This window comes from Gallinula chloropus (genome assembly GCF_964237585.1).
Source record: "Gallinula chloropus genome assembly, chromosome: 15".
NCBI classification, from domain to species: Eukaryota; Metazoa; Chordata; class Aves; order Gruiformes; family Rallidae; genus Gallinula; species Gallinula chloropus.
Genome location: NC_140100.1, coordinates 10726795 through 10738787, shown reverse-complemented (window position 1 = coordinate 10738787; position 11993 = coordinate 10726795). Strand labels below are relative to the sequence as shown.

At 46.9% G+C, this 11993-nt stretch overlaps 1 protein-coding gene across 1 annotated transcript; it reads right to left on the bottom strand.

Moving 5' to 3' along the window:
- Positions 1 to 3959: 3959 nt before the first annotated feature.
- On the bottom strand, positions 3960 to 11560 carry CRYM (crystallin mu; the record flags this gene model as incomplete). Its single annotated transcript, XM_084270886.1, has 8 exons — positions 3960 to 4243; positions 4881 to 4965; positions 5810 to 5931; positions 7106 to 7289; positions 7821 to 7922; positions 10008 to 10070; positions 11017 to 11167; positions 11388 to 11560. 8 exons carry the CDS (start codon positions 11558 to 11560, stop codon positions 4179 to 4181), a joined length of 945 nt encoding a protein of 314 aa, XP_084127012.1. The 3' UTR covers positions 3960 to 4178.
- Between the last annotated feature and the right edge of the window lie 433 nt (positions 11561 to 11993).

Genomic DNA, 11993 nt, shown 5'->3' with positions numbered 1-11993 from the left:
ACACCTGCTAAAGCAAGAGAGGTTACTGATTGCTTTGGAGAGTACAGCAAGGACAAAGATGTTTCTCTCTGGATAGATTGCCGTGGTGCACAGGATATTAACTCAAGGACATTGTGCCAGAATGAACAAATGTGAAGTTAAAACCCCCAAAAGCTAGAAATTAATGCCTGTTTCTCCCTAAACTGGTTACAGGCATTGGATTGGTTCTCACCAGAATAATTTACAGGATGAATGAAGACCAGCCAGGCAACATTCCTTAATAGAACCCTTCCCTTCTCCAAAACCACAATGCCAAGAGCCTTCCCAAAGCTTGAGAGCATTGAGGTTTCTCCATTCTCTCCTGTTCAGATGCAGCAACCACCCTCCTTCCTGGTACTGTGTGCATCTTAGAAAACACACCTGTATCTTGATTTCAGCTATGGCTTGTTGACTCCAACAGGCTCTGAATGCATGTAAATAAGGCTAATTACCAGCAAGTTTCATGTTCTTGTCAGTAAGTGTTTTGCTACTGTATTAATGTTAATTTAAAAATAGATGGACCGCCTTGCCAGATGTTGGGTGTGAGTTGTGTGTTCTTTTCTCCTGTCTCATTTCACTGGACCCATGTCCCACCACCCATCACATCCGAAGTGGCATCAAGACTACAATCCTTTGACCTACAAGAAACTGAGGCTTTATTTTCAATGTTTGGTGCAGTTCAGTACACCCTCACCAGGGTTCCTACAGGTGTATTTACCGTATGAAGTCCCAGGAACCAGCACTCCCAGCGATGGCCACTGGTTCTTGTCAGGCTAAAGACTGCACAGAACTGAGCACACACACACACTTAGCTGGTGGTGAGAGGAAGAAAAGGAGGCCATGTCTTTATGGAAGCTCCTGTTTGGTCTGTCCAGAAGCATTCACAGCAAGGTTCCCAGGGAAAGACAGTGCTATCCCACACGAATTAATCACTGAGGTGGGATTGTGTGGATCTGATCCAGTGCTTGGAGCAGTCTCGCTCTGCCAGAGCTGAGATGTGAGTCCTGTACAATTATTAACAGGACTTTCAGCTTTAAATCTCTTTTTACAGCTTTCCATTAGTCAGCAACCATTTCTGCTGCATTCATGGACATTGATCCCAGTTAATAATCTACTTTGTCATGTGTCCTTCTTTCCACCTCTTCTCGTTACTCCACTTTCTCCACCGTAACTCCTTTTCTTGGCTGGACTTTATACCACATTCCATCCTCCTCAGATTCCCATACTTGCCCAGGTTGGTATTTTCTCCTAGTAAACAGTCACATCTGAGTCCTGCCCTGTGCAACCCGCAGTGCTCAGCACAGCGATTAAACCAGACAGCAGCCCCCTGGCTCTGTGAGCAGCCTCCTGGGCTGACTTCAGTAAGGCAAAGGAACCCCCCAAGGTTTAACAGAGCAAGAAGGAAATGATGAATCTCAGGGAGTTGATCAGGAGCCACAGTAACGCTGTGTGACTGCATCTAGAGACTGAGCAAGACCCCAAGATCCAGATACACACACCCCATCTGAGAATTAAAACAATGAAGTGGGTAGAGCCAGTCCCTTTCTTGCAGGGTGGTCCTGGGAAGTGGCCGGTGGCATGAAACAGATCTGTGCAACAACTGGTTGGGGGAGAACCAGTAACAATACAAAAGGCAACTCCCATTTCAGCTTTTTCCACTGATGTGTTTCCCAAATTTCTTCCCCACCTCCTTTGTCTCTTATAATTTACAGTAGTGGGTCCCAGTTCTCACTCCTCAGCAGCACTCACACAGTGCAGTTCAGCTGCAGACACTTTATGTACCACATTTACAGCTCAATCCCAACCATAAACCCATGGGAGCTCACTGCCATGTATGAATCCCTCCTCCCTTAAGGATGTAATACTCTGCACTGGGCAGGCATCAAGAGGAGGGAACAGGCAGCCTGGGACAACTGCACAGCCAAGTACAACAGGCAAGCAAAGCAGTCTCAATTTACTGCCCCCTTTATATTCAGTGATCAGTCACTGAGAAAGGAATCACACAAGTTGAATGCTTTCTTCCTCATCTTCAAAAATACCCCACAAACCTGACAGACCCACCCAAGCCAGAAATAACAGACAACATGAAATTCAGACAGCATTATCTATTTAATTTTAGTGTTAAGTGCAAGTTACAAATCAAGAGTTTCAAGAAATAGTGCAAGAGAAGGAAACATGGAAATCAAGCCTATTATTTCCCCTCAGAGAAACCTCAAGACTCCCACTGTAATTGAACTGAATCATTTTCATGAATTCAGAGGTCCATGGCTGAAGCTGGGCTCCCAGACCCTCCTATTGCCAACAAAAGCAGAGAACACTGCAGGTTTTCAGAACCAGCTTTTGAACCAGCTCTATCTACTTCAGAAGTGCACAGCCAGCAGAAGAGGACAGAGCTTATTTTCACGTGTGTTCTTCCCAAGCACTATGCCTCAGACTCCAAACCTCATTCCACCCAGCACAGATCTGGGATAACACTGCCATAAATAGTAAGCACAGGTTCCCATACAGCTCCTGAGTTGTAGGGAACCATACAACAGGAGCACCGATGATCTCCGTGGTTGTCTCACACTAGAGGAGGTCTCTCTTGCTGAAGTGGCCAGCTAAGTCAACACACCCATTTCTGAACACTTCAGCAGTGACACAGAAGGAAACACACTTGCAGAAGCAGAAGGGTAATTTTACTACAGCTGAAAAATGCAAAAGCCTACAGAGAAGTTTCTGCTGATGCAAAGCAAGGTCAGTGGAGTTCACTGTCCATCTGCACACACAGCCTTTGGCCCTGTTAACTTATGGGTCAGGTCCCCTTCCACACTAAAACTCTGCAAATTACAGACTCTGCCACTTACTACTTTTTTCCAACTAGTTTACACCAAGCTTACAGCTATTTACATCACACCTGCACTGTACTCATTAACCTCTTCTATACTTACTTCTGCACCATCAAGGGCTTTAACACTAGCTGCTTGCCAACCTTTGCTGTAGTCTACTGGCAGCAATGCAGGATGCCCCTATCATCTAACCCTTCAGAGAGTGAGGAAACACTGCACAGCCTACACACACCAGCACTGGAGTGACAATAATGCTCCATAAGGCACAGCTCCAGCCCCAGACAGGAATTTGTTTCCAGGGCAATAGCCATTTTCCAGCAGATGCTCAGCCTTTTGTAAGGCAGTTGCATAACAGCCCAAAACTGGAACTTTTCCTTATGCAGAACATCACTGGGCTCCTCTGCCAAGAAAGGATTGTGGCAATTCCTGCCCCAGCAAACCCCCACTGGGATAAAAGAACAATTACCAGTCCATGCATAGCACAGCCAAGGCAGAAATGTTTGCCTGCAGAGAGGAAGCTTATCCTACTGAAATTGAGTTGCAGAAGCTTAGAAAGGGCTTACAAACACCAGTCATAGGAAAATCTCCCCAGAGTATAGGTAAGTTAAAAGCAAACCCCACTTTGTGCTCACATTTTAGGTGACTCCTTGTAACATGAAAATGGCCACACACACAAAGGAGGTTGTTTCCTCTCAGTTAAAACATATGTAATACCAGCTCTGATCTTGTGCACTCTTTTAATGAAAAACCCTGGATCTGAGGGCAGAGAAGGTGGGTTGGTGTGAGGTGAAAGTGGGGACTACAACTTCCAAATCCCAGCATGAGCTGGAAGGGAAGGGGAGGTGTTCAGGAGAGACAGAGGATTAGGTTACCAACAGTGTGGCACTGAAACCCACAGCTGCATTTAAAGTACCAGCACGGTTAAATATGATACCAGAGCCCATTTTCCAAGCCACTATCGTTCACTCTGGTAGGACTTACCTCTCTAAAACCCACAAAATATACCCACAGAGTTCTGCTGTGTAAATAATTCAGGAGGAAAAGCTTGATTCCAGAATTATACCAAAAATACATAAAGATACCCTTGTTAGCATCACTGCAAACACCAATACCTGCCCTTACACAAGATACATTTATTAGCAATACTGCAGGGATCTAATACTTGACATTAGAAAACAGTAAAAATTAGTCTTTTGCTGGAATTTTACTTTTCATTCTTGAATGTTCTAGAAGTGCCATGTTTAAATAAGACTGGTGCCTTTCTTGTTAGCAGCAGACCCAAGGAAGCTAAGTGCAAACAGTTTTCTGGCCTGGTTGGCACTGTGGACTTCTCTAGTTACCAGCTGACCACGAGTCATAAACAAACTTTGCTGCTACTGTATCCTCAACTGCCATGCCTGGGAAAATGAAAAAGAGAAGAAAAAAGAATAATGAAAGTCACCTTCAAACTGTTCTTCAGCTGTGCAAAATAATGTAGCTTCATGAGGGCACAGGAGGGCTCAGGAAATGATTTAACTGGACAGAAATCACTCTCCACCCCAGCACCTACAGCGCTACATTCCAAGCTTGCAGCCATCGTGTAACTGTTTGCTGTGACAAATGAACTTCACTGGATAGCATGAGTCTAATTCTCAGTATTCATATCAGAACTCAGCCCTCTGGGACCTCTTTTTTCCTCCCAAACATCAAGCCCACAGCTGTCTGCTGGTCAGACAGACATCAGGGTGTAACAGCAGGGCAGTCAGAGCTGAACCAGTAAGCGCTACTGTCATGTGTGGAGCAATGAGGAAATGGAAAGTGTACCTCTTCCCATCGGTCATTTGCTTCCCTATCACTTCTCAACACATCAGTCCTGCTAGATAAATAACAGGGAAGCAGACAGGGAAGAGGCAAATCATATTCTGGTTTCTTCTGGCCAGTGCACTGCCCCAGCAGATCTGAAGATGATCAGCAGCTTTCCCACACGCAGGGAACCTCCTAAAGAACAAGGCATTGTTTCCTCCCAGGGTCGTACACAGGAGGGGGTGTTCTTACCCAGAGATTTAAACACTGTTGTTTTCTCAGGCAAGGCTGGTTTTGTACCCTTCAATACCTCTCCCAGCTCAGCAAAAATCTCTGCCTGTAAAACACACATAGATTTAGGCAAAGCCATAATATCCAATACATAGGTGAAGAGAAATGCTGAGTAACCTCAAAACAAAGAGCTCCTCCAGTTCTGCTGTCCCAGAACCAGTTCCTTTTCCATGCTGAAGCAGATCAGTATCCTGACAAATACAGAAACTGGACAGAAATCAGAGGAGTGGAATGGTTTTCAGAGAAAACTAGCTGACAGACTTTCCTCATTCGGGCAATTACAGAGGAGAGCTCGTTACCCAACAAAACACATGGGGTTCCACACACCTTCCTGTGTCTTGACCTTGACATTAAACCTCAAAAGTGGAAACTGACATTTTTCCAGAAAAAAGATAGAATAAATAAAAGAGGAAAACCCCCTTCATTAAACCCAAGAGGGTCCCTGCCATCAGATCCCTGCAGCTCCCTGCCAGCTTGGCTTCTGCCACCCATTCGACAGAGGCTCCATGTCTGTCATCCACAATGAAATATTATGGGAAGAAAGTTAGAGGTCTTAAATGTTTTTTTGAAATCTATTTGTTAACACAGAGTAGAGGAAACACAGGTCTGTCAAAAACCAGTATGTTGTCAGCGTGCCTGGAGGCCACTGCTGAAAACCTGCTACTGTGATGTGGTGCCCTGCAGTGGCTGATGTGGAGTTGTATGGTTTGGGCACAGATGTATAGAAGTCTGTTTGAAAACCCTTTCTCTTTCAGTCTGTGCCTGGAGAGCATTAATCACTACAAATGATGCTCTAAAAGCTTTCAGGGCAGCACATCCTCAGTAGTAATTCATTTCAAATGCAAGCCAACTGCCACAAAAACCAAGTCCACAGTGTAAGAAAGCCTTACCCCTGATAATATAACATCTCCTGACTCTGTGAGAGCAGCTTCTCTGGAATCCACAAACAGAACTGAGTTCTTCATCAGCTCATCATCCAGTTCCCTCCAGTCTGGTCTGCTTGCTCCAACAGCTACGACAGCAAAACCAGTGAACTCAGAAGGAATGTTTAAAACCAATTCAAGCCACATTTCATGCAAAAGTAGTTCAGAGTTCAGTGTTACTAATTAGGATTTTTAAATCTAGAGCCTCCTAATACTCCTTGTAACTTTATAAGCACTACCAGTTGAGCAAGTTATGGGCTTTCACTTATCAAGGAGCTTAACTCTGTAAATAGAGCAAGATCACTATCAACTAGTTATGGGCTAAAAGACCCAAACCAGTTATACCACAGTCAAATGCTTTGGAAAAGTGTCCAACTGTGATGGAATAATAAATTCCATGTTGTTTAAATGCCTCAATGGAGAGAAAACAAGCAGGCAAGTAAAGGAGAGAGCATTCTGTATGTGTCGCCCCAGTGACTGTAGACCTTAATTGATTTGGGTTGTGCTGCTGGCTTCCATCCCATGACATAACACAGACAACGACATTCAATGACAAAGGACTAAATTGAGTTTGAAAAATTGGTGGGATGCTGCTGGAATGTGGGACCTTCCTTTGACAAGTCCCTTTTGTTCTATTACCCTGCCAGTGGGGTAATAAATGGGCCCACAATTCATACAATAAGCTAACATGGGCTGGCCCACAGGCTCCAAACAATAGTGTGGCAACATCATGACATGGTAGTAAAAGGCCCCCCAACCTCCCCCCACCAAACCTCACCATAAGACATTCACAATTTGACCTCTAACACAGTTGCTGCATCTTTTTAACTCAAGGGAAATAAAATCAATTTTATCAGCCCAAAGAAGAACAAACAGAGGAGCTTACAAAAGCAGGTGAAGATGACAGCTACCAGGGAAAGAGTAGAATGAGCAGGAATCACTTTGGGAATAAAGTGTTTGTGCAGGTTATGGAAGTGGAGAGCAAGGTGAACATTAAGGGACAGCACAGTAGCAAAGATGATGTACAACTAGGGGAAAACAGCATGTCCCATGCTCTGGCAAACATCCAGGGCTGGAATATGCTGGAGTCCTGGCTTCAGACAAGCAGGACAGGGCTGGGATGGGTGGTCCTCACTAAGAGGGAAAAAGTCAAGTGGGAAGAGGGCCCATCCCAAGAAGCACCAAGTATTGTTTAGCATCAGAACCAGCTGGAAAGCAATGTGATATGAAGTGGATCCTTTAAACAGTGAGCACACAGCGTACCGTTGATATGGGCACCTGGTTTTACCCAGTCTCCAAATAAAATCGGTGTTGTTGCCATAGTGACTGTGACAATGACATCAGCCCCAGTAACTGCCTCCTGAGCAGAGGAGCAGACCCGCACCGGCCCATTCACCGCATCAGCAAACTTCACTGCTCTCTCTTCGGTGCGATTCCACACCCTGACCTTCAAGGGAGAAAAAACACCCAAGCAAACCCCCGCCCCCCCAAAACCCCAAACAAGCAGATTAGCTGATCAGCAGATTTCCTTGCTGAAAAATAACATTTCCCTAAGCATGTCTCCTCCCCCCTCCCCCTCAATGTTCCCATCATACAAGTGACATACTGAGTTTCATGTGTGGGCAGTTATATTTGAATGGCAGTTTAGAGAAGCCAGAATAACAGCTCCTTGTAGTGCTGCATTTATAAAATAGATATTTATTGGAAATATTCATAAGGAAGGGTCACAGAAAGCTTATCCAAGCATGACATAGACAGCAGCATTTTCTCAGAGACAAAAAAACATCTGAAACTTGACTTTGTGACCTTTTTTTGACCATCATTTGAAATTCTAGAGCTGTTCAGAGTATTCTTGGCTTCTGTAGAAATAGAATCAAAGTATGATTAATCTCTCAGCTTAATTGGCTGTAGTGTATTAATTGGCTGTAGTGTATTAATAGAGAAAAATAGCTGTATCCTGTGAAGATGTGTCTGTTACCTCCTTAAACGTGAACAGCTCCATGAAGATATCATAATGGCTGTATGCTTGAACACCAGCTCCCAAAATGCACAGCACTTCTGCCAAAGCTGGCATTAACAGCTAAACAGCAGCAAATATTAAACGTGTAAGGACATTAGATTAATAGATGTGACACACATATATCAAAATACTGTAAAATGAAGCAGTTTCCTTAGCCCTTTTACACGGAAAATCATTTTAATGTGAAAACTAGCATTGATTCATTTTAAATATAAAACAACAGTCAATTACCACTATAGGTATATAAGTTTTCAAAACACAAAGACCAGTGTCACCACAGTACCTCTCGGATTCTAGTTTTCTATTGTCTGCCTCTTGAATTGTTAACATTCAACAGAAATTCTGGGGCTCCAGCACACGCTAATATAAGCGTAAGAAAACAATTAAGTGTAAAGCCATAGTGCTGATGTTCTGCACTGGCTGGAAACCAGGCTCATAATACCAAAAGCTACTGATTCTGGAAGCAGTAGCTGCAGGAATAAACTGGTCCCAAGAGCCCCAAATTAAACCCTCATTTGCAATCCAGTGAAGCCACAGGTCATGCTACAAGCTGACCTTGTGCTTTAAGAGCCAGGATACGTATGCATCAGGTATTGTAAAAACAGGGATGGTTCTGAAGAACAAGCATTAAAATTCAGTTCTACAGTTGTTTTTGGTTTGGGGGGGGTCTTTTTGTTGGTTGTTGTTTGCTTTGTTCAGTTTCTGCCTGTGATTCCCCAGTACTTGGCTAAGGTGAAGAGAGGGCTGCTGGCACATGACCCAAAGGTATCCTTCTGTCTTGTTTATGCATTTGCTGTGGCCACTCACTTGTGTATAAAAAGCTTTAGAATTGTCTAGGCTCTCAACAAGTTATTTTGCAGCAAATAAATTGAACAAAAATCTCACTGATCCCATTTTTCAGTAGCAAGAACTCTTTGTAATGTTCCTTTGAAAGGCTCTGAAGCACCAGTTTCAAAGGTTCCTTGCATAAAAACATGGGTCTTTGAAAAGCAAGTGCCATAAAGAAGACAAGATGAAAACTATGAGCTCAACTCAAACACTACTGAAACTCTCCCCAAACAGCAGACGACAATGAAGGATCTGAAGTCCCTTCAGCAGCCAAGCTCCTTTGAGGCCAGCAGAGCCTCAACTGTGTAAAAACTGTCACAACTGCCCAAGCAGAGAATGGGTGAGATGAATGAGGCCCTATAACCTCACATCCAAGGAATTCATTGGAAATTGTTCTGCCCCTTGGACCAGGGGAAGCTCTTGGGGACAGGTTCTTCACTCCAATTTTATGTCAGTTTAGCTCTATTGCCAGGGATAGAATCACAGGGGCACGAAGAGTGCCGCTAATGAAGCGGTGAGATCAGCCTTCCAAGCTGATGGGTGAAAAACAGCTCTGGCCCTCTTCTTGTTGCCTCATCCTTTGAGGTGCGGGCTAAAACCCTGCTGTGCAACGGATGGTGACTTGCTCTGCTCCCACTGTTAGCCAAACATCACCTCCAACCAAAACTGAAGTGATATAAAGCAACACACAGGAAGGGGCACCTCACCTGCTTCAGATGCTGAATTTTACAGCTGTAGTCAGGGATAGTCATCTGGATATCTTCCAGTGACAAGAGAAAAACCAAAGGGCTACAGAAACAGACAGCCACCTCTGGACAAGTCATCCATCTCTCTCAGGCACCATGTATCTTACAAGGACCCACACTGCCCCTGGAAACATGTTTTTCCCCCCTTTTTCTCCAGGTCCAGTAAAACCCACCTGGCCCAGCCTTACAGCAGAAGATGTATGTCTAAAGCTGAATTATCCCTCAAGCTGCACCAGCCAAAGCAGTACAGGAACATGTTAACACAAGATAAAGAAGATCAGAGGAAGACACCTCAGTGAATTCCCACAAGAGCATGCAGAACAGGCTGCAAGAACATGGCTCAGGCTCCTTCCCCAATCGCACTGGGAGTGTTCAGCCAGGTGTGACTTGCTCAAAGTGTAAGACTGAGCTTTTAAATCTTCCCTGAAGATACATACATTATCATAAATCCAGTTGAAAGCTGTATTTGATGACAATTCACCTGGACTGAAAGCTGCTGACATCACTCCCTCTAGTTACCTCAGACACCCCACCACTGATTGCATCCCGATTTAGGAGGCAGCAGACATACCTTGGTAGCGATTGCAGAAACTGCAGCTGTTCGCTTTGCTGTAATGACACTGCCATCCAGGACCTTGAAAAAACCACAACACACTGAAATGAGCACTGACAACACATGTATTCTCATCCAGTTCATGAGTTATGTGACATTACAGGGCACAAACATATTAAAGTTTGCAATTACTATTCTAGCAACCACAAGCCACATTTAAACTGGGCAGATTCTGTGTCTAGTCCAGTTCTTCCCTGTCATTCCACCAGCACAAACCAGTGAAAACCAGTCCTAACACCCCAAATGGACATAGCTCCTTGTGCCCTGCCCTTCTCTTGCTCTCCCACACATCCCACAGTGTCTAACTGTGATACTCCACACACCAGTAAGACCAGGTGTACATGCTGACAGTGTTTCACCAGCCTGCACGAGGGGCTGACAGGCTCAGGGAATGACCTCAGTGTGCATCACAGAGCAGGGGGCTCCTGTCTCCACGTGCTACTGTGTGCAAATGAATTACGAGGATTAAAAAGCTGACCTGTTTCCTGAGACAGTTTAGGAATAAAGGCCCAACAGAGTTTCTTTGGCCAGTTTTGTCCCTTTAAGAACCAATAATACTGGTTAATACCCTAAAAAAATTTCTTAAATTCTTTAAAACAAACAAAAATCAGTCTCTGAACACTGTTCCCTGTTACACCAACTACAGAGCTCCTTAGATGTAAATTAAGAGGATTCCAGATCAACTCTTCTATTTAGAATTGTCTCCTTTTGAATGCAAGCTGAACTTTTCCCTATCAGGTCTCTGCCAGTCACCCGGGGAGCTGGCAGAGCCCCTTCAAATCACACCCAGCAGCTTGAACAGGTACAAGAGACAGGATGCTCTAGGCCCAACCTTCACCTGGTTTGCCTCCATCATCACGTTTCCATTGATGCCATAAGTAAACTCAGAGCTATTTACACCGGGCTGGGCTTCCACAGGCCTGGGGAGAGCTGCGGGAGCACGAAGAGGGGCACGCAGGAAACTCACAGCCTTTAAGGAGCCGTTCCTCGGGTCAAACAAGAGGACGGTGGCTTGGTGAGAAGGGACGGAGGGATCCTCCTGGTGCTCGTAGAAAGTGACCAGCTTGGTAGTCAGGGCATCCTCCGCAGCGCTGTACGCCGGCATGACGCCCAGGAACCTTGGCGGAGAAGGACCGGTATTACCGCACCAAGCCGCAGGCCCCGGGGGATGAACGCGGACGGCTGCCGAGCTGTTAACCGGGAAATCGCCGCCCAACGCCTTCCCCGACGCTCCCACTCCCCGCTACGGGCCCGACCCCCTCCCGCCCCGCACACCCTCCCGCCGGCGGCATTCCACCCCCCCCTCCCGCCGGGAAGCGGCCCCGCCGCCCGCCTCACCCGCCGTGCGGGCGCACCGGCACCACGGTGCGCACCGGCTGCACGACGCCTCCCGCCGCGCCGGCCGAGAAGTTGGCCAGGGCAACCTCCAGCGCCGGGAGCAAGAGGCTGGCGCGGTGCAGGTGCTTCTCCACCTCCTCGGCACTGATGAAGGCGGGCGGAGCGGAGCCCATGGCGAGCACCGGGCGGGCGAGACAGCCCCGCGCACCGTCCCGGGCCGCCCCTAAGTACTCGGCGGGGCGCCCCCGCCCATCGGCCCGGCCCCCGCTGCCCACCGGTGCCGCCCCGCGGGCCGCCCACCCCCTCCCTTCCCCCGCACGGGTACGGCGGACACCCCCGGTGAGGGCTGTGCCGCTGCGGGAGGCGAGCTCCGGCCTCCGGGAACGGCCACTGCCCTTCCTTGGGCATTGCCGCGGGGGAAGGCGGCCACGAACGCCACGAAATGGCTCTGCCGTGGTTCATTTACGGCTCGCTATCAGCCCCGAGCCCACCGGGACCCCCTGCCTCGGCGGACCGGAGAGGCCCTGCCCGGTAACCGGGAGGCAGCGTCTCTCTGCGCATGCGCTTGTGTGCCCTGCAGCCCGCTAGGTGTCGCTGTGTCCTCCA